Below are 23,686 nucleotides of genomic sequence, written 5' to 3'. Positions count from 1 at the left end.
GGGGGGAGGGGAAAGGAGAATGTTAGCCGCTTTGAGACTCCTTCGGGTAGTGATAAAGTGGGATATCAAATCCAAACTCTTCTCTTCTTCTTCTTCAGAAGCAGGACACTTGAGTACCAGTTTGTAGAAAGAAACACAAGCACATGTTTTATCACTATCATCTGGGCTGGTGTCAGGCTGGAATACACTTCCCAGTGGCAGTATGCTGGGGTTTACAATTGGGGAGTGCACTGTTGCATTGAGATCCTGTCTGTGGGCTTTCCATGGGCATCTGATTGGCCACTGTGGGAACAGGATGTTGGCCAAAGATGGACCTTTGGCCTGATCTAGCAGGGCTCTTCTCATGTTCTTGGGTAGCTTCATCATCGCAGGATGGCCAGAACTGATGTCCATGCCAGTTTGGTTCTTCCTGCTATTCCCCTGGCTGTGTGCTGAGCTTACCTGAGTGGCAGTGACTGGGTGTGGGAATTTTAACATGATGAGCGGTTTTCACAGATCCAGCCACTGCTGCCAGGTGAGCCTGTAGCCTGTGAGACACTGACTGGCCAAGTTCACAGATGACCATTCACTTCCCACCCCAAACCCCTCTGACAATCATTGTGGGCTTCCTAAGAACAACTGGTTAGTTATTGTTGAAGACAGAGTGCTGGACTAGGTGAAACTGGATATCCTTATGTGCTTCCGTTTTGAAACTGTTGGACAGACACGGTTCAGAGCATTACAAGGTTACACTTTTGCATGCTACCTGGAGTGCCCAGGGGAGGGCTAATGATCCTTCACTACATTTGAGTCTCCATGCTTTAAATCAAACTCTGACTTGAAAGGGGCAGCCTCCCTAATCTGTAGTGTAATATTTGACCATAGTATGGGAAATTATGGAAGTTTAAAGCAGATGTGGCAGGCAGAGTTAAGAGAAAAGATAAGAGGCTCACAGGTGGGACACTGTCTGGCAAAGTCACCCTTTAAATATGGTATCTGCATGCCTAGAGGAAGCGTCCCTCAAAATCATCTTCCACTGGTATTGGACACCAATAAGACTGGCGCTGTGGGTTAAAGCCTCAGCGCCTAGGGCTTGCCGATCGAAAGGTCGGCGGTTCGAATCCCTGCGGCGGGGTGCGCTCCCGCTGCTCGGTCCCAGCGCCTGCCAACCTAGCAGTTCGAAAGCACCTCCGGGTGCAAGTAGATAAATAGGGACCGCTTACCAGCGGGAAGGTAAACGGCGTCTCCATGTGCGGCTCTGGCTTGCCAGAGCAGCGATGTCACGCTGGCCACGTGACCCGGAAGTGTCTCCGGACAGCGCTGGCCCCTGGCCTCTTAAGTGAGATGGGCGCATAACCCCAGAGTCTGTCAAGACTGGCCCGTACGGGCAGGGGTACCTTTACCTTTACCTTTTAAGACTAGCTAAAATAAACCACAGGCTGTCTTTCCTTTTGTACTGGAAAGGGGGTTGGAAGCCTGGGTATTATATGCATGTACGAGGGAAGTGCATTATTGTTCAAAAATTCTAGATCAATGTTTTCACAGTTGTTTCTATTATTATTTCTAAACAACCCTTGAAGACTAATCAAGTCTTAGCACTCCTCCTACTGGATCTTAGCTCAAGTTGTGCTAAGGGTAACACAAACAATTAATTGGTTTTCTTCTTACTGTGGATTTTTGAGGGAGTTTTTAAAAAGTTTCATAAGGAAACTTGCACATTTGACTTTTCCAGCATTGTAAAGATGGCCACCGTTCTGCTTTTAAGACATAGAACAGACATGTAATGTTGGCAATGGCTCACAGATTAGCCTGAAGCATAATTGGGATGAGTGGAAACTTTTCTTGGTATTAGTTAATTATGTTAAAGGGCAGAGGAAAACATGTATTACAGATTCAAATCAGAAGAGGTTTTGGTGTGCTTTAAATTTATTTATGACAGGAAAATCTAAGAGATACGTGTAAACTTCAAGAAACTAATGGAATTGGAAACCTTGTTTTCTGTGCATGTCTGAACCTCCAAAAGAAGCCACTAGCCCTTACTTGGCTTGTAGAACTTGGCAGGGAGAAAATACAATAGTGACACAAATGGTAGTTTAGCACCAGAACCTGGGACAGTAGCACTGTTGGAGCTGGAGGCAAGACTGAGGCCCCATCTGCTCTACATGTTTCAAGGGGTATCATACCACTTTAAACACTCATGGCTTCTCCCAAAAAAGCCAAAGAACAGCAGTTCATCAAGGGTGCTGAGAGTTGTTAAGAGACACCTATCTCCCTGACAGACATACAGTTCTCAGAGTGGCTTAATAGTTAGTCCCTCATCCTAGGGAACTCTGGTAATTGCAGAGGGCCTTCTCGGTAGCGACACCAGCCCTGTGGAATGCCCTCCCATAAGATGTCAAGGAAATAAACAACTATCTGACTTTTAGAAGACATCTGAACATTTTTAATGTTCAAAGTTTTATTTTGTTTTTAATGTTCTGTTGAAAGCCACCCAGAGTGGCTGGGGAAACCCAGCCAGATGGGCAGGGCAGAAATAATAAATTATTATTATTATTATTATTATTATTATTATTATTATTATTATTATTATTTGTTGTTGTTGTTGTTGTTGTTGTTGTTGTTGTTGTTGTTGTTATAGCTTTCAGAAGGAAATAGGGGTCTCCTAACAACTCTCAGCATCCCTAACTAACTACAATTCCCAGGATTCTATGGGAAGCTATGACTGTTTCAAGTGGTATGACACTTATTTAAATGGTGTGAATGTGACAAAAAATATATATGATATGGCTGCCTACCATAAATGAAGCGGATAATCCAGAGTGTTGCTCCAGTGCTGGTCTGAAACTTGTTGAAAGCTGAAATACCCCTGCAGGACACATCTGTTCCAGGGTGTAACTTTGATTAAAGAGGTCACCCTCTTTTTCTTGACTGAACTTAGGTCAAGCTGGTATGTCTTCTGCCACCTCTGGTGGCAAAGGTATGATGCCGAGAGCTGAGGGAGTTTCTGGGGAGAAGTTGGCAAGGAAACATTTTCCATTTCATTTCACTCTTAATTTGTGTACCGCCTTTCCATATTACTATAAACAAGGCAGTTTGCAAGCTGAAGAAACAATGAAATAGACAGCAAAGATCACAAATATGATCCAATACAAAAAAAGTCACAATAAAAACATAACTTTAAAATAAACATTACTGGGAGCAGGGGTAGAGAAAGCACAGTACATTTTTATTCATCTTCTGTGGAGATGCCTGCAAGAACCACAGTACCACTGTCTGAAGTCTGAAATGGTTTTCAGTTTATTGGCCCTCATCCAGTCTATTACTGACTCTGGACACTGTTTCAAATCTTCCACAGCATTGCCTGAATTCACTGAGACTCATTTAAGCCTATGGGACAAAATCATTGTAAACTATGGACTATGGCTGCCTTCACTAACCTGGTTCCCTTCAGATGTTTGGGAGTTGTAGTCTAAAACATTAGGAGGGCACAAGATTGGTGAAAGCTAAATTATGGATTTATTCCTCATAATTGCTTATTGTAAACACAGCACTTTTAGAAAATAATCAGTAATTGATAACTAAACTCTTGTTGCATTCTGAACTGGAGGCTAATAAATGGATATGTTCTTGCTGATTATATTAGGTGATATAATATAATTGGATTGCTTTATTTATTTATTTTTTAAACAGCCAAAACTTTCTTGGAGCTACATTCCACAGGCAAAAACTTCTGTAGGGCACCCACAGAGCTGTCCTGTAACATAATACATTTGAGGTGGGGTAAAAGTGTAAAATTCTTGTGTCCATCAAATGGCCTGTGAAAAATGGCACAGGCAGTGAAAACATTTGGCCTCTTCCTTTGTACTTCTTTATTAAAGCTATTGGTGGTATTTTTGTTTCTGGCTTAGGAAACTCAAGGAAGAGGTTGATGTGCTCAGTGTGCAATAAGAGGTGTTCTTCAGCAACAAATCTTCAAGAGCATCGAAAGGTCAGTAAAATGAAGGCTGACCCCCCAGCAGGTTGTGACTCTGCCGAGGTAGAAGGCCATAGAGTAGGGTCGCTAGAGAGCTGCTGAAATTCAGACTATCGTTTTTCTCATGTTCACAAAGACAGTAGTCTGCTTAGATCCTGAGATTTTTATTTTCACAACCACACAGTAAATGAAAAGAAAATGATCTTTTGTTTCTCTTCTTTTCTTTCGTTTGCTGTGATCAGTACTTTATCTTTCTGTTACGTTTTCACTTTTCAGTCAAATTCCATGTAGAACACTGAATATATTCTGAACCCATTAAACTTATAACACCCTAAAAGAATAATTGGATAACTGGCAAATCCACATAAGGAATTAATTTCTTTTAACAGAAGCCCACTGCATATTGTTTGTACTGCTAAAGGCTATTAATGCTAAGAGTCAAAGCAGCAAGTAGCGTGCAACAAAAATAATCAGTATTTAAAAGAAAAGGAAAGGAAAGAAAAGAAAGAAAAGAAAAGAAAAGCTTACTGCTCTAACCTTTACAAATTATGGAAATGAAGCAAAAAGATATCTCTGCAAATAGATATCTGTTTACTTGGTATGCAAAATGCACTTTGCTTCTGCTTGTGACAGGTTGAGGGGACACAATAGCCCTGATCCTGCAAATCTTGTTCAAAATACCTCTGGCATTTTGAGATTTTTCTAGGTATCAGCCACACATTTGCAAGCTAATCAGGTACTCTTAATTGTTAGAAACAGATTTTTAAAATGAAAAGTGACGTTCCCAACTTTTCTGTCTAATACCAAATTCTGCACTTATACTGTATAATTATTTTCTATTCGAAAAGTGCATCTAAACTATTTTCAGTTGACCTAAACTAAATCACATTTTGGGGGCATCCTTTTGATGTGTAGAAGAACTTGCAGTTGTTGCTCATGAGGACACTGAAGACACAAATACACTTGTTGAAATTCATAGGGCAGCCTTTAATTGCATTAATAAACCTGCCTGAATTTCACTTCAGTTTGCTTGGGTTTTTGTCAGGTTTCTACTGCTGCCTGCCCTTATTCTTTGCCAGTGTTATTGATTGCCAGACTTTATATCTTGTTTTGCAGCAACACCAAGTCATGGGACCTATTATAAGAATCCCAGCAGCAGCATAAATAACCAGTCTCTCTGCAACTCAGCAATGTTGCCTCCATGCTTACTCCTAGCCACTGTATGCTAGTACCATATAAAGGGTTTTTGGGGGGGGCAGGGGAGATTTTGGGTATCTTTTATTTACGTAAAAATAGCTTTAGTGAGAGTTTTGAGGGTTTATGTGGCAAACAAGGCTCAGCTGGTAAGACAGATTCTATTATTTAAGCTGCATTTATTACAGCACGATACTGGAAAGAGAGATGAAAATCTTCTGTAGATTTTCTTTTAAAAACTCTTTTAAAATATATTGTTTGCATTAATCTTCTTCTGACCTTTTAGCTGAAGACAGTCTTCAGAAAGGAATGTTTGGAGATTTTTTACTTTGTGTCTAGCTGAGTATCACATCGGGGGTAGGAGCTCATTGCTCGTAAAACCTGGTTTAAGATCTGGTCTTATAAGAAGAAAGGTGGTTGTGTTTCCCTCTTTATTTTACAAATATCCCAGAAAGCTGTACAAAAAGCCATAAACTGGAAAATCATCCCGTTGAGCTGTACAATTAAGTTCTACTTAAAGCCATGGCATTGAGATTATGTAGTGAACCAGCTGCATTGATGGCCACATAGGGTTCCACCATTGTAGGCATTTGTTGCTGGGAGAATCATGCCAAATACAGACTGTATGTCTGAACAAGTTCACCTAAATGCAGGTCTGCATCAGCATACAGAAAGTCCACTTCATTTTGTGGCAGCTGCCTTTCACAACTAGCTTGTTCTTTGGAGTAGTGGTATCCTTTACAGCTTAACCACATTTGGTTCATGCTAATTCAGATGTACCTGTGAAAGGTGTAGCAGTCTGGATAGGCCTTTAGGCCTGTTGTTCTAACTGGCTGAAGATCAAATATGACATAGTGGCAAACTAGGGTCAATACTCCACCAAGTTATCATAAAATTTAATGATCTTAGGCATATGAAACAAGGATCGGCCTTATCATTGGACCATCTAGCCCAGTCTTTTTCAACCTTGGATCCCTGATGCTAGATTACAACTCACATTATGCCTAACCATTGGCAAAACTGGCTGGAGATGATGGGAGTTGTAGTCTGATCTAGCCAATGCTACAGTCTTGGGTAACCTTTGACCCTCAAAATGTTGTTGGACTACAACGCACATTATCCCTGGTATTTTCTGGGACTGATGGGAATTGAGAGTCCAACAATATCTGGAGCTCCAAAGGTTCCCCAGCTCTGCAATATGATCTACTTAGACTAGCAACAGAAGTCTTCAAGGTCTCAGGCACAGTTGTGCCAGCCCTGCTGACCAGGATGCTTTTAATTAGTTTAGGTTTTAATTTAGTTTAAGTTGTACCAAGCATGTGCCCTACCACTGTATTAATGGGCTCCTGTCACTTGAAAACAAAATGCCAAATGAAAACATCCCTTAAAATTCAGACCTTTGAAGATTCTTTTGTTTCCAGCGCAGACTCTAGTTTACCTGTATACTAATTTACCTGTCCTTCACATTTTTAATATTATTTCTAAGCAGTTTGTTTAATAGCTACCTTCAAAGGCAAAAAACTGATCCAAACCCAGGCACAGTTTTTGGAGGGTAGTGATACAGAATGAGAAACCTCTTTCACAGACATATATTTGTGAAGTTAATTCCTGCATAAAGCCTAGAACTAGCCAGCTATTTCGAATTGTCTTAAAAGTTTGAAAGGTCAGATCACATTGCTTGGATTAGTGAATCTCTTTAGGAGCTTATAGTATTAGTTGAGTTCTAAGGAAAAACAATCAGGCAGATTTATGGACTGTAAGTCAAAGTCTGTCAGGAATTACCCAATCTGAGGGGTATCCCTAAACATTGCTATGCAAGTATTTCAGAGAGTGTTACTTGTTCTGTAATTATTCTTTTCTCTTGATTTTCTTCCAACTGTTCTTTGGTTGATTTTCATGTTGCTGCTGCACACATAAGGTTTTTTTGGTTTGGGGTTTTTTGAAGGGCAAAGGACACCTTTCTACTCACCAAACCAGTAGATTAAAGGACAAACCAGCTGTGATGGCAGCAGCTTTTAATGTTTCTGCCTCCTTTGCCTAAAGAGCAAGGGGGAATCTTACCTCAACAATAAAACAGCACATAGGAAAGAGGTCCCGAACCCTGATGCTCTGGGGACCTTTTGCAGTTCCCTGGTTAAATTTGTACCCCATTATTCCTCCCAACAGAGCCCAGGTCAGCAAACAGCAAAATATTTAAACATAATTAATGTTTTGTGTTCTATTTTCCTCTTTGAGGAGATTAGAAATTTCCACACCCACTTTAGATAACCCTCAGTTTCCTATTATGTCCAAATCCTAACTCTGGCTAACATAGTTAAGATTAACCACAGTTTGGGTTTGGATATTACAGCAAGTAGTAGTTAATCTAAAATGGAAGCAAAAATATCTGAATTAATCACTGTAGCTGCACCCAGAGGAGGAGGGGGACAATACACATCTGGATTTTGCTGTAGCTCATTCTCATAATGTACAGGCCTACATTTTTGAGAAATTTAAAAGAATCCTCTATTGAGGCATGATGCTGTACCTAGATTATGACACGATGCAAAATTTATGGTGCTATAACTTTCCTTCTGACCCCAAACCTAACACGGATGTGGGAATTTGGAGCAGACTCTTGATTATATTAAACATTGGGCATTTGATGGTGTTGCAAGTTCCACAAAAGTCTATCTGGAACAAATAATTAAATGGAAAAAGGCTTTTCATAGAAATATCAAAACCACATAAAAATTATATTTGCAGCAACATTTGGAATTACAGGTTTCTTGGAAAGCAGAGAAGAAAAGCAAATGTAGAGAAAGAGGTCAAATATATCATCTAGTTTTGAATTTAGTCATACTCAGAGTACTCCCATTGAAATTATTGGAACTAAGGTGCTAAATCCATACTGTGGTTATCGCCTAGTTGGTTCTCATGCAAAGTTAATCTATGTCAAGTTCACCTTTGGAAGGTTTGGCAAATTATTTTTTGTCCTTTTTAATAAGACAAATGAAGATTTCTGAAACTGTCACTTTTAAAAAATGAAGAAATATGTTCATTTCAGGCTACACAGACCTTGGTTAGGCTCAAGCAATTCAGACAATTAGTGTTTTTTATCCCCAGACATCTTTGTCCAGAAGCTTGGTACTCAAAGAACGGTAATATAGAGTTCTATTTACAATTTTAAAATCATTGCTACTTTGGAAAATATGATAGTAGCCAAGAGAATGATTTCCAGTGCAATTCTTATGCAAGTTTACTAAGAAATGACTGCCACTGTACTCAATAGGGCTTACTCTCTGGTAAGTATGACTAGTGTTTATGAGTACATTAGACTATAATTTTATTCTTCTTAGAAGTCAGTGCACATTATTGAAATGTTCTCTGTATTTTCAGGCTTTATGCTAGAAGAAAAAAGGTTATGTATAAAAATTGCCTATTCTGAGAGAATTATTTTTTTTTTTGGGGGGGTGAACACATATTCTACAGGAGCCCTAGAAATGTTGATTTTTAATTTTTTTAAGAGTGGGTTATGGATTGTGGACTGTGAGGTAATTTTTGTTCACTGGAATGAACTTTTTAATTTTGGAAATGTGGTTGTTAAGCAAAGGAGTTAAGGAAGGAAGAACATCCATGAGCATTAGCATAGCTCCGAGCTAAGGAATAATTACAGTCTATTTGAGATGTTCTTTTATTAGCTTAAGATGTGTGATCTTGTGTAAGACACATACTTAATTATCATTAAATACTCATATTGCAGGTTCATGAGATCTTTGAGTGCCAGGAATGTGACAAGAAATTTATTTCAGCTAACCAGCTAAAACGCCATATGATTACTCACTCAGGTAAAAACTTTTTCTTTTTTATTAAATCAAGCTTCACATAATAGCTTGAATTGCTATTGTATAGATTTTTGTTGTTGTCTTGGGCTTTGCATTAACAAACAGGTAAGACCTAATAATGAGGCTCTTTGGTAGTTGGTTCCATAACCTAGTTTTGTCAATTTAAGTGGAGGGAAGTCTGTGGCCCTCCAGATGTTGTTGGATTCCACTGCCCTTCAGGTCAGGAATAATGGGATTTGTGCCCCAACATCTGGAGAGGTTCAGTTTATTCATCTCTGATTTAAGATGGCTGTTCACATGAATAAGGCATATACTGCAGCTCTGAACACTTGCTTGTTACACTTGCTTCCATTGTAAGTGTGTTTGGAGTTTTGGCAGCCTAAAAATGATTTAGCTCAAAGGACTGCTTTAATTGGTTTGAGAGTTTCAGCCAACGCATATAATCCTAATACTTTACAATTAATAGGTTGAGCATTTCCTTTTAGAAAACCCCAAGTTTATTATATAGGCTCCTGCTTCCACATATCTTTTTTCTTCTTCTTGGACACACTTGCATCATGATATTTGTCTTGAAACTTGATTGAATAGTTATTAAAAAAAAATTAGTAGGCTCACTGTATGGTAGAAATAATGTAAGTGATGCAGAGATGGCTTGAGGAAATGGCTTTTTTCCGGGACGTTTCCTTGGGCTGAAATAAATGGGAAGGTATTTAAATTATCTATTGGTCTCTAGGTATCAACAAGATGCTTCCATTGTTTCTAAAGTAGACCATATACACCTTTAGGCAATAGCCTGAGCAGGCACCCCCTTATCTATGATGGAACTGGCAGAGGAGAAGCCATGTAGAATTTGCAAGAAACACTGTTTTGTCTGATTGGACTGCCACTTATTTCTGTTCATTAAGCTCTGGCATTTCCACATCTTTCATTCAATAATTGGAAAAAGGTGCAATCAAAACCTGAATTTTTCTTCCCTTCCTAAATGCTTTAAAACAGGGTTTCCACATTGCTAAAACGGTTGATGTTTAGCTGCTATCTCCATTTCATTGCATGCTTGAAGTGCATTTGTTTAAACAAGCAAACAAAAAGGACTGTATCTCAGGGGCATTTAGCTGAATTTTGAGATTCTGGATTAGAATATTCTACATTGTAGTGCTAGGCTTCATATAGCAACTGAAACACAAAAGCATATACACACCAACTCTGGTTGTTTTAAAAACGAATCTGCTATGTATATTGTTAATTAAGTTTTAAAACATTTAAACTGTCATGCCCTCTTTCACATTTGTAGTCTGGCAACAGGCTTCGCCTCTTTGAAGTCATTCTCTTTTGATTTAAGCTAATTAATCAGAGTTTAGTTTTAGCCATGATTGTTGCAAAGAACGTGCCAATTTCTCGAGATGCGCCATGGCTCATCTTTTACGAAGCGACTTAACTGTGTAACATAAAGGGCATTAGATGTCTTTCTAATTGGTTTAATCTTAATTGGGTTGACTTCATTGCAGAAATCTCTCCAACGAGATGGCTGTCTCTGCCTTTCATCTTCTACCCCTATATAAACAGGAGATTAAATGTCCCCCCACTCATTTTCTGCAGAAAAACGCCCCTACACCTGCGAGGTTTGCAATAAGTCCTTCAAACGACTTGATCAAGTGACTGCACACAAAATAATACACAGTGAAGATAAACCCTATAAATGCAAGCTTTGTGGAAAGGGATTTGCCCACAGAAATGTTTACAAGAATCACAAGAAGGTAAAAACAAAAACAAAAACAAAAAACACTCTGCTGTTGTTGTTTACAGCTATGCCAGGCTTAGATTTGCAGCTGTTGCTCATTTTAGTGATGGATCAGTGCGCTTTGGCATGCTTAGAAACATGAGCTTCAAATCTTGCAAAATATATTAGCTAGCGTTCCTTTGCGATAGCCTAGATATCTAGATCATAAACGGGTCCTTTGTGGTTGTTTCTTTCTTTCTAATCAGTCCAAACTAGTTCAACTGATTGCATACTTGTTTTGATTTTGTTCCTTTAGGATTTTTTTTTTAAAAAAGAGTAACTTCTTAACTATATCTATCTGTCGTGATGTTGCAGTCATTTTTTCTCTTTGTGGCAGACATTATCAGGAGAGCCATTAAAGTTTGCACTGACTACATTTCAGTTAGACATGATTTCAGCAACAGAAGAAAACTCTGCCCCCAAAGTACAGAGGGACCTCACATTCAGGCTCCACTAAACGACTCCTGGCTGTGTGATTTAAGCTCCAATCTGCCTGCCCTAATTTTGATAATGCCTGTCATTACTTTTGACCCTGGGTTACGTTTTCAATGGCACGGCTGCACCCTTGACTGCTGCCGCTGCTTCAGAATTGCAAGACTGTAAAAAATTATCTGGCTGGTTTCCTGCTTAGTCTTTGAAACCCTATTGCTCCTTCCCTCCACCCGCCCCTTGCGCCAACACTTTGATGAAATAGATATACCAATACTTACACATTTTTCACAGTTTGGCTCATGTTATATGCCATCTGGGAATCTGGCACCGGATCTTTGCACCATCTTTTGTGTTTTCAGCCATAAATCATATGAAAGTAATAATAATAACCAGAATGCTTCTAACAGGGTGAAACAACGATGACTGTTCTTTCTAAGGCAGACAGGATGCATGAGCCCGTTGAAAGACACAAGAGCTTGCATATCAGGACCATAGCTTACATATGTAATGACCTTTTAAAAATACAACTTACAAACTGGCTACATTGAGAGCAAAGTGAATGAAAGCTATTCTGAGTAGTCAACTTTAAATTAAAAAGAGAGGGAAAGAGAAAGGAGGGGAAAAACATGTCCCGTCCCCCCAGTAATCTCTGTGTCCTGAAGCATTATTCATTCAATAAATATTGAAAACCTAGTGTGGACCTTGCCCCTGAAATTGCTTTGAGAGTCATGGAAATATGTCCACATCGGTGTGGAGAAAAGTTTCTGAAGCAAAATATTGCAACTAGGTCAGCTGGGAAGCAGACAAGTTTATCTCATCTCACCTATGTACAACTTTTTTTTGCAAAAAGTAGACCCCATCCCCCCTTTAAAGATGAATGAAGTATTAACCTATGTCTCTCTGTGTGGTTAAAGGAATATGAATGAACCCCAGTACTGTAATTCTATTTTTGCCCTCAAGTCTACTTCTCACAGAGTGTAGTAAACTGGTCCCTGGGCTGTTGTATTTCAGTCTATATGTGGAGGCTCCCATGTTTGAACCTTTCTTCATAACAATAACAAATCACTAAGTATAGAGAAATAGCATGTCAAGGGCTGGGCAGTAATACTCCCCTCCCCATATCTAGCTTTCTCTATGCAGATTTTGTTTGGGGGGGTATTTTTTTTTTATTGAAGAGCATTCTGTCATGTGAATGCCCACCTGCCATTTGAAATGGTACTGTCTAGGTGAAGGGTTGACACTACCTCAGGGAAATCTACATCTGAGGTAAAGGTAAAGGTAAAGGTACCCCTGCCCGTACGGGCCAGTCTTGACAGACTTTAGGGTTGTGCGCTCATCTCACTCTAGAGGCCGGGAGCCAGCGCTGTCTGCAGACACTTCCAGGTCACGTGGCCAGCGTGACGAAGCTGCTCTGGCGAGCCGGCACCAGAGCAGCACACGGAACGCCGTTTACCTTCCCGCTATAAAGCGGTACCTATTTATCTACTTGCACTTAAGGGTGCTTTCAAACTGCTAGGTGGGCAGGAGCTGAGACCAAATTACGGGAGCTCACCCCGCCGTGGGGATTCGAACCGCCGACCATGCGATCGGCAAGTCCTAGGCGCTGAGGTTTTACCCACAGCGCCACCCGCGTCCTTACATCTGAGGTACCCACTTGTAATCTCTTTTTGTATGCTTTTTGTGCTCTTCTACGTAGTGCTTCATTTGTAAAATATCAGGGGCTAGTTCTGAGGCTAGTTCTGAGTCATATAAACAGGTTTATCTGGAAATCCTCTCTTTAATCTATGGATTTAACTGGAGTAATTGTGCACATTTGTTTTATTTATCTGATTTAGGAAATGTATCTGCTACTGACCATTTTTAGCAAAGTCTCTATAGAGTGGCTTATAAGGTGTCATAAAATGTTACAAAACAGAAATGGGAATACAGTAAAGACATTATAAAAATCTGTTGAACCTGAACAAACATATGCTGCTTGTTCCTGTGCTTCTCCCAGAAAACAGGTTATATTATAGCAGCCTTCTCTAACCTTTAGATGTTTTAGACCACTACTCCCAATAGTCAGGGGTGATGGGGACTGCAGTCCTTTCACATTTGGAGGGCACCTGCTTTGGGGGGATAAATGGGAGGGAAATGCAGGAAGCAAAAGTGTAGTTTAGTGGCCAACATGTTTTGGACCTTGTTAGTGAGTTCTACAAATAAAAATATTTGTATAGTTAACAGAACTGTGCATTAGAGATACGACCTAGTCAAATGAAGCAATGTTTTTGTGTGGTTTTAAGAAAGGAAAAGCCATAGCTTAGTGACAGAGCATACACAGTTCAGCTCCTGTGCTCAGGTTAGCTGAGATCCAGCGCCGAGGGCCTTCTGGCGGTTCCCTCATTGCGAGAAGTAAGGTTACAGGGAACCAGACAGAGGGCCTTCTCGGTAGTGGCACCCACCCTGTGGAACACCCTCCCTTCAGATGTGAAGGAAATAAGTAGCTATCCTATCTTTAAAAGACATCTGAAGGCAGCCCTGTTCAGGGAAGTTTTTAATATTTAACACTGTATTGTTTTTAATACTTGATTGGGAGCCGCCCAGAGTGGCTGGGGAAACTCAGCCAGATGGGCGTGGTATAAATAATAAATAATAATAATAATAATAATAATAATAATAATAATGAAAGAGCTCCTTTGGTGACTTTGGAGAAGCAGTACCATTTAGAATATGCAGAATACTGGGCTAGATAAACTATATCAAAGGCCTGCTTAGTAGCAGACATCTCCTGATCCGCAAGCCTGATTTGATCCAGTAGTTACCAAAAATTCCAAAACACATCTAACAAATCATATCAAAGCACCAACTTTGGTGCTTTATTATTCGTCTGCAACAGGCATGGCTTGGTCAGAAGAGCAAAATCCAACTCCTATAACAAAAAACATGTTTTTCAAATTTGATACCGTCAAATATAAATCCATGATAATCTTGTGGTCTTTGCACTGAATTGGTATTAGAACCATTTCTCTTAAGAATATTTAATGAAAAACAGGACATGGGGATTGTGCCCTCTGGGAGGGTTTTATTATATGCTTTGGGCAGAGGTTGCCTTGACGCCTATGGATAATTTTTTATGGATACATAATCTGGGGGTGTTCTGGAGCATCAGAACAAACTTGGCTGACTCGAAGTGTGTGTTTGACTATTTTCCAAGTTTACCCAGTGCTGTAACTGATGTGGTTTAACATAGTCTTTTCACAACGAGGAGTTGATTTCATTTTGAGGTGGCCCAGTCATCCATGCGTAGCATATAAAACACTTGCACTACAATGGTGCTTATCACCTCAGATTATAAAATGGCTAACAATAGCACCTTGGTTGTACACACTTTCATTATTTCACTTTGTATAGTGCAGGGCTTGTCTACAATGAAGTTTACTGTGTGTCTGCAGCTGTTACCATTCCTATTTAATTTGCACAAACTACATGACGCTACCTTCCAACAACACCAACCCTGATGCAATCCCCTTGTAAATGTGGGTTTAGCCATACAGGGATAATCCAATGAACTGGGTGAAAATTGCCCTCAAACCGCTTCACTCGGGGTCACAGACTATTTGTTGCAGTGCTTTTGGATAGGTGAATCACCACTTTCTGCTCTTCCCCTTTGCATGAGCACTACTTCCCTCGTGCTTTCATTTCCTTTTATGTACATTTTTGTAGCTATTTCTGGCACGCTCCTGAACGAAGTGTAGCCTTAAGACATTTCTTAATTTTGCTCCTTCAGATTTGCACAAAACCAAAAAATTACACAAACCAATCACATTAAAAATGGTTTCCCGAACATTTATATTTGGCTGACTATGTGCTTTTGTTTACATCCTGGGCTCAGGGCTCATCCAAATCCCAGGTAAGTCCCATAAAAGGAGGATTCTGGGGGGTGACTTACCCCACTCCAAACTTAGTTTAGCTCAGTCATGTGACCTATTAACCCAATAGAATTTACTTGAGCAGAAGGGTTGGTGTAAGTCAAGGGTGGTGTCAGCTGACACAGCTGGCAGTAGCCCCACTCCTGAACCAAGTTTGGAAAAAAATTGCCCTGGCTTCCTATCATTTGGATTGCTTTATAAGTGACTAGGTCAGCTACACTCTCTCAGCCTAATCCTACCCCATAGGGTTTTTGCGACAATAACAGGCGGGGAGGCATGTGCGTTACACTGATTTGTGGCGTAGGATAACAAGCTAGTTTTGTACAAAATATGTTTCCAGCTTTGCTTTCCTGATCCATTGCCCCACCACCCTGGCAGATGCCTTTTATGTTTAACTAGTAACTGTGGAGACATTAGCAGACCCTGAGTAAAGGGGGCATGGGGATGCAAGGCGGAGAGGAAAGCACAGTGTCCCCACAGATTTGCCATAAAAATAAGTGCTTTATTGAACACTCCACATGCATAAGACAGAGTGTCTAATAAAAACATATGCATTCTTGGCAACTACTCCCAATCAAAACAACTTAAAAACCCTGCTGCATGTAGAGAGGTCAGTTATCTGAGACACCCCTAATGAGACTGGGTACCTCTACCTGATGCGGGAGAGGAGAATCTCTTTAAGAAACTGGATATAAAGGCTACCTGTATATACCCTTAAAGGTTTTCTAATATATCAGGCCACAGCTTCACATTACAGATAGGCTTTAGAAGATATTTGAGATCTTCACAATGGATTTATGGATCATGTTTCCTCACATATAACATGCTACTCATTTGTAATATTTGGGTAGTGGAGGAAGAGGAAGAGGACCATGTATGCTTGGGCATCATAAATTATTTTTATTTCTTTATATCACTATGCATGTTGAATTGGTTTAGTATAGAATATGACTAGAATACTTCAGGATAGTTTGCATATTTGATTCCCCAAGAGTTGTGGAAGCGTGGTTGGGCTGTATAAGAGACCTCTGATGAATCCCCATCCTCTGATATGGCATCTTCACTCTGGCAAGAAGAGCTAGAAAGAGGTCATAGTCTGGAGATCTCCTCTTGATCTGCCCAAGAGCTGGCAGGGTCAATATTGTCATTAACAGCAATCAAGAAGGAGGTACAGAGTGAGAATCATTTGTAATACTGGGTGCATTTATTTTTTTTACATCCCTTGTTATTGCATATTTATAATGTTGAAAGTAATTGAAAAGGAGCAAAAATAGAATAGAAATTACATGAAGCTGATAAAATCTGAAAGAAAATAAACACTGCTTAGAAATGTAAATTAATAAAACCATTTCCTACTAAATGAATTGCTGTACTGAGCCTCTAATTCTATTGATGTTCCAAACTCTGCATAGCTTCCAAAAGAGTAACCAAATGTAGGCAGTTCAACCATCTTTACATTTATTACTATGTACTCTGTCTACTGGTCTACTCTACTATGAGGAACTGTTCGGTCTTCCAGTGTTGTAGAACAAGCTGCTTCACTCATAACCTAGAAAATATGTGTCGTCAATCAGCACTGCAAATGGCTTTGGAAATTCTACATGATTTCACTCATGTGGGCTTCTGTTAGGAAGAGAAATTAGTCAAAACTCTTGGTAAATGTGAGCACAGTCAACAAAGTTCTGCATGTAGTTAACTGAGAGCCAATTGAAACATTAGAGCTCCCATGCAAAGGCTGATTAAAAAGTGTTTATCCTCATGCTTTGTATGCTAGGCATAACATTTAAAAGCCTCTTACACTATGTATTGGCTCAAATTTGTACAAGGTCAAATTTGTACAAGGGCCAGCAATTGCTTGGGATATGCATTGCTGCTACTGGTGTGAAAACACTGTGCACATTTTGATAAATGGAAGGAATGACAAGCTTTTAAATGCTACTCACAATGCTTTTGGGAGTCTGTAACACTTAAAATTGGCCTGATAATTCTTGTAAGGGAGTGACAGTGGTTTTAGTGTTCAAGATAGTGGTTTAGAAAAGCCGATAAAGGGCTGTTAAGTGGCAAAGCAAGAGAAACTCTGCAGCTATTCTGAATGAAACTTAAGGGCTTGTTTACATGATCTATGAATAGGGTGAGCAGATGCCAATGAAGACCAGATTCCCGCACCTTTTAATAGTGGCATAGGAGAGGGAATTTCAGCAGGTCTAGAGTGCAGACGACACATGCTGAAATTCATTTTTCTAAAGGTGTAGGAGTCCTGCCCTCTTTTGCATTTGGATACCATATAAGGAAAGCAGAGTTGATACAGCTGAATTAAAACCATTCTTCGTGCAGGAAATAAATCCCAGTGATATAGTCATACTTTCAGGTTCAAGGTCTACAGTTTCCCCACTTTATTCTTTGCACAAGAGACAAGGCAAGTCCAAATACTTCTGACTATCTGGGGGTACTTTCTATGCTCTCAGTTTGATTTAGCTTCTGATCAGATTAAAAGAAATCAGAAGGTAAATCTGTTTAAGATGTTCAAAAAGCCAGATAAGCTGATCACCTAAGCAAGCCCCAAGTGTGTTTTTAAATGAGGGCGGGGGATTTTTCACTCATGCATGGTGCCAGATTAACAGCCCTAGAGACTGAAGCCTTCTATTTATCCACAGAACAGGTACAGCACAGTCAGCAGCCATGCAAGCTTTCCCACAGCAAAGTATCAACCAAATGTCTCAACCCTGTTCTGGAGGAACCACCTGTTGAGGTGAGAAGGTAGTTCAGTCTCTTTATGTCCAGACTTGATTTGGCTTTTCTGTAGCAACTGCTGTTAAAGAGCCACACCAATAGCCCTAACAAGGATGTGGACTTTGGAGAAAAGCATCCCGCCTTTTGTGTAGGCCACATCCATTAAAAAAAAAAGTGTTGTTAACTGATAACACAATATTTTGTTCTATGCAATGGAAGAACAACTTTGGAAATATGGCTCAATGATTTTTCTGGATGAAGAGTTTTCACATCACCTGCCATAGATTATCAGAAAACGACAACAGGGGAGCATGGTCATTTTAGTTTCTTCTGCCTCCTAATTATTGTGAAGAGGCTGAGAAAACAAATCCTATGCTTCTCAGCAGGAAATTATGCTGCTGTACATGCAAAAGGCATGCCGTTTTGGGTTAAAAGGGGGAAAGGAAAGGTTTCTTTTGTCCCCCACTGCTGGTTTCAACCTTCTCTTTCACAATGAAAGCTTGAGAAGGAGATGGAAGACTGTTGAGGCCACGCTTCACTCATTTGCTTGAGCTCTCTTGGGAAAATCTAAAGCAACTCAAGCCCCCCCTTCCCCACTGAGCGTTTTCCAGAATTGTTTATGGAGGGTGGGGGGTGAATGCAAAGTGAAGAACGATGTTGTGGTTTTTAACTTGTTTTATTTTTAAAATTTATATCCTGACCTTCCTCCCAAAGGCGCTCAGGGTGGAAAATGGTGTGGGAAGTAGTTCCAGATGCACTTGAGGAGAAAGTCCCACTCTGCCTTTCCTTTCTGTCCTTCTGCAGTAGTTTAGAATGCATATCTGTAATGGGGAAAAGGCAGCAAAACCTATGGGCAGATGGTGCATTATACGTGAAAGATGCTGTGTTCTCTGTTTCCATGCCTTGTTCTACTGTCGATCACAATTCCTATGATCTGCCAGGAGCTTCTCTTTGAAGGTGTTCTTAGTGCATTAAGTGAGAGCAGCAAGGCACATAATGTTTCTAGTGGCTGTTCTCTAGCTATGAAATATCTCCCTCCTTAAAGTTTGTCAAAGTCCAGAAGCAATGTTAAACTTCTTTTATTTAAGAGATACTTATTGGGATAGTTTAGCTCCATATTTTAATCTGTATTTTTTTTGTACAGTGGTTCCTCCGGTTTCAAACTTAATTCGTTCTGGAGGTCCATTCCTAACCTGAAACTGTTCTAAACGTGAGGTACCACTTTAGCTAATGGGACCTCCTGCTGACCCCACACCGCTGACATGCAATTTCTGTTCTCATTCTGGGCCAAAGTTCTTAACCCGAGGTACTGCTTCTGGGTTAGTGGAGTCTGTAACCCAAAGTGTTTGTAACCTGAGGTGTTTGTAACCCAAAGTACCACTATAGTCATATACAATCCAGATTACAGTAATGTGCTCTATGTGTTCCTTGCTCTGCAGAACCTGGAGACTCTTAATGGGGTGCAAAACTACTTTGGATTCATTTGCACTTGTATCCAGTTGGTTTTTGCATGCAATGCAAAGTCCCGGTCCTAACCTAAAAAGACTTAAATGGTTTGGGGGCAGGATATTTGAAGGGCTGTCTTGTCCCATGTAATGCTGTCTATTGACTGTGCTCCGTACTGGAGGCCCTGTGTCTCACCAGTTTCAGAAGCATAAAAGACAGCCAAGCAGTGCCTTTTTTTGTTGCAGCATCTGCATTGTGGGCCTCCTCTCCCTAGAAAAGAAGTTCAGTTGGCTTCCTCTCTCTTATGCTTTAGGTGCCTTCCTAAGACTTAAAAAAAATTATCAAGCTTTTAATGTGGCTTAGAGCTTTGTCTCCCTGTTTCAGTGCTGAATTGTTTTATATTTCTCTTGGTGTTATTGTATGGAACTGATTTTATTAATTTTGAACGGCTGTTTTTTGTGAGCTGATTTGAGTTTGTTTTATAAATAAAAGCCAGGTATATATATTTTTAATAAATAAAGCAGATATATCCAGATACAAAAGTGTAAACATAATAACAGCAACAAGCCCAGGACACAACTCATGCTTGTTCATTGGGATGGCCTTTTCATTGGGTTGTATCCAATGGTCCTCTTCCAGTTACGGAAGGGCTTTTGCATCCATGAACAGAAAGCAAGGGAGGCAATTTTCCCCACTTATGTATTATTCCTGCAACTCCCAGTTCCCTTAAATTCTGTTCTGGAGGATTGGGGAATCTCTAGCCAGTGTAAGAAGTATTACAGGGTGCAGCAGGGGAAGAGGTAATAGGTGAAAATTGTCTATCCCAGTTAAGTTGTGGGTGAGTATATCAGACGACACAGCGATTCTTCAAACAGCTCTTGTTTATTCACAGGCCAGAACTGAACTGAACTGAAGGGTTCAGCCAGCCTGCTTATATAGAGCTCCACTGCAACGCAACTGTAACAACTTTCTGTAACTATCCAATCACTGAACGTCACTTTTAATCCCTTATTTGCATATGTGGACCTGAGTTAAAACTATCTACAGTATCCCCCTGCTGGCCCAGGGTGAGAACCTCAGTACATAACAATCCCCATTCCATTATTAGGCCTTCACTTTCAAGAACTGAAAGACCCCTTCTACTCCAATAGATACAACCCATTAATTTTTATGTAGCTGAATTTTTCTGAAGGAACTCTGTGATACTGCAAAACTACTTCATTTTCCGAAGAATTTCAGAACTGCAGGTGGTGTTTTGGCTTCGTATTTTTTTATAATAAATTATGTTTGAAAAAGCTTATTTATTGGGTAAATGTGTAAGTGAGGCAAACATGAGGGAAAGCAGCTGTATTCTAGTAGGGCAAGAAGTTCTTGCTTGAGCTATACGTTAACCTTGGTCAACATCAGAAATCCCTGGGAGGATATCGGTGAAAGTGACTACAAAACTTTGGTGTAATGCAGTCCTTACAGGTTCTGGTACTGGTCTAAGTCATGAGCAATGCCTTTAAATAATTTTGCATTTTACATTTAATGGAATTTTACAACTCTCCCACCACGAACTATGTGTGGATACATAGAATTTGTGTTGCGTATTCATTTTTACCTTAAGCAAGATACTGCTTTTGAATATAAATTTGTGTAGTAGCCATGCACTCTGAACTATAATGAAACAATTCTCACTGATCTCCCAGTTAACATAAATCTAGTGACTTTTGGTTAAAGTAACTACAGTTCTAGCTCTGCCCAAGAGCATTAAACAACAACAAACCTCTTTCATGTATCTGGAAATTAGAGAAAATTAAAAACACAGAAATATCTTAACAACCTGATTATTCCAGTGTATTATACATTTTCCAGGAGGAAATCCAAGAAGATGTATGGGGGTGGGGTGGGGGGTTGTCCTTTCAGGCTTTATGTTTTATTTATGATTTGAAGCTTATTTCAGCCACAAAGCACTTCAAATGTGGCCACAAAAAAATCTGCTTACCAAAATTTTGATACTACTGATCTCAGTTTCAAAATAATAAACAAGGTTGAACTGAGAGACAGGATTTGAGTTCTAACTTCATTTTTAAGCTTCAGAAAAATAGAGCTAAGCAGCTGGCAGAAAAGTAGGCTGAAATTAAGTGGGGAAATGTCATTCTTTTATGTTGGGCATCTGAACCACACAAAAAAACTTGAGTGTGGTTTTTATCTCTATGACCACGTTTATATGTACATTTCTCTGTTTGGTGTTCATCTGCTTGTCACCAACCAAGCATAAGCTTCTCCATCACAGGAGCATGTGGTTTTAAGCCTTTGTTGCTTTTTTGGTGAACCGGGACAATATCTCTTCTGAACTAAGCCAGCAAGGTTAGCCACAGTTATTGTAATCACTTCTAATTGATCTCTCTGAGCCTTTCCCATTTAAATACGTTGTCTTTCATCTGCAGACCCATTCTGAGGAGAGACCATTTCAATGTGAGGAATGCAAAGCACTGTTCCGAACGCCATTCTCTCTGCAGAGACACCTTCTAATACATAACAGTAAGTGCTAATATAGAAGATCAAGAAGTTCCCACATATCTCTGCTGTCTTGTAATCTGTGAAAGTAAGTGCACTGTTAGTTTAGAAGACTGTCTGGTGTAGGTTAGGATCAGAGTCTTTTCACTAAATGCACACCGGGGGGGGGGGGGATGGAGAGGGAGATTTAGAATTTAAAACTCTAACCATGACTAGCATTTAGTTTGTCAATAAACTAGTGATGCATTGTATCTTTGGCAGGGAACGGAGTCTTTGTTTATTTGATTCAATAGAAAAACTATCTTTAATATACCATTAGGCTGAGGGCTACAGAAAGACAAATGTGTTTATTATTTAACAAACATCCCTGGGTGGTGAGTCCTTCTGTCAATGTGGGCAATACAAATGAGTTCTTCAGAAGATCTAATCCTGATTCAATGCTCAAAATTGACGTGCCTGTTTTCTCAGCTCTTCCATCTACTCCTTACCCAGGAATAGCCAAATTTGTACAGCACACTTTGTCTCTCTTGTATAAAGCTCCCGTGGTGAGTATCCTGCCCCTCCTGACCTTACTGCTTAGTACCATTCACTAGTAAATCCTGCCCATTTTGTAATGGGCTTCCCTTTTTTCAAGATATGTCATTGGCAGGCAATGGTCGGTAAACTCCTAATGACCATAATTCGTGTGGTAAATGGTGCTAAATGATACACATGCAGCCTGGGAAATTCACCCTAGGAATGTGGATCTCTACAGAGAGTGTGATGTATATTCCAATTCAGTCCTTTGTGCTGCCTGTGATTAGCATAGGGAAGGGGCATAGGTCAGATGGTTTGATCCCTGAAGTCTCCAGGTAGGCAGGAAAAGCTCCTGCCTGAAACGCTGGAGAGCTGCTGCCAGCCAGAGTGGAAAATATTGAACTAGATGGACCAATGGTATGGCTTGGGATAAGGCAGTTTCCTGTGTTAGCACACATGAAGGGGAATATAATTGTATTCGTGGATATTTGAGGGTGATATAGAAGGTGAAGTCATTGCGGAAGAATTAAAGTCCTTATGCAGAAATTTACCTCATGATTCAAATATCACCTGTGTCCTGAACTTGGTTGCCTTAGTCGTAAGTTAGCTCCTCAAGAATGGTAGCCTCAGATGATCTGCCTTAAAGAATTGCGAGAAGGATTACAACCTGATACATAAAGCATTGTGAACACTTTAAAAGCATTATATAAATGCTAAGTATTATTATTGTAACCTGATACATTTTGCATGTGATGTTGCTCTCCACATGCCTGTGTTACAAGGCAAGTTTTAGCCAATAATAATAATAATTCATACCCTGCCCATTTGGCTGGGTTTCCCCAGCCACTCTGGGAGGCTTACAGCATATATAAAAACAGCTAGAGTACTGCAGTATCCCATGTGAATTTGGGGGTCTGTTCAACAAACAAAAACATTTCAGTACCATTCCCCACTGCTACTACTAAGAAGCAATTCAAAGGAAACTAAAAGTTGTGGCTGTGAAAGTCAAAGAATTCCCTATAGACTTCAAAATCTGTTTCTCCACCTTGAAATCCATTAGGTATTTTTTAAATCTCCTTGATGCCTGATCATCTTGATCGTTGTTCCTCTGGTGCCCAAGCATGCGAGTTGAGATTTTGTTTGAGTATCTTTTGTATGACTCATTGAAGACCTGAGATTCTTAGATAATCCTTTGAGACTCAAAGGTGACGTGTACAGAAATGAAGAAAATGTGCCATGTTTGTACAGCATAATTGTGCTTGTAATAAGTTTCTGAAGGTATTGAATGATTCTTGTTTACTAGGCTGACCTTGTATAGAGTAAGCAAAATCCTGTAAAATGCCAAACACTACCCCGGTCCAATATTGTGCTGAAGCAGTTAATTATTCATTCACTTCAACATTTT

The 23,686-nt window shown here is 39.9% G+C and overlaps 1 protein-coding gene across 3 annotated transcripts in view; it reads left to right on the top strand.

Annotated features, from left to right (window-relative positions):
• PRDM5 (PR/SET domain 5) overlaps positions 1-23,686 on the top strand; it is a 92,494-nt gene that overhangs the window by 31,128 nt on the left and 37,680 nt on the right. Inside the window, exons 8-12 of one of the 3 annotated variants that reach the window (XM_079990516.1) lie at positions 3,888-3,967; positions 8,889-8,973; positions 10,567-10,724; positions 17,747-17,836; positions 21,696-21,789. In XM_079990516.1, coding sequence (XP_079846642.1) covers positions 3,888-3,967; positions 8,889-8,973; positions 10,567-10,724; positions 17,747-17,836; positions 21,696-21,789 — 507 coding nt within the window. Of the gene's footprint in view, positions 1-3,887; positions 3,968-8,888; positions 8,974-10,566; positions 10,725-17,741; positions 17,837-21,695; positions 21,790-23,686 lie in introns of all 3 variants that reach the window. The other 2 variants (XM_079990518.1, XM_079990517.1) reach the window with 2 other exon arrangements.

Source organism: Podarcis cretensis, assembly GCF_951804945.1.
Source record: "Podarcis cretensis genome assembly, chromosome: 9".
Lineage (NCBI taxonomy): Eukaryota > Metazoa > Chordata > Lepidosauria > Squamata > Lacertidae > Podarcis > Podarcis cretensis.
Note: the sequence above shows the minus strand (reverse complement) of the source record. Positions and strands in the feature narration are given on the sequence as shown.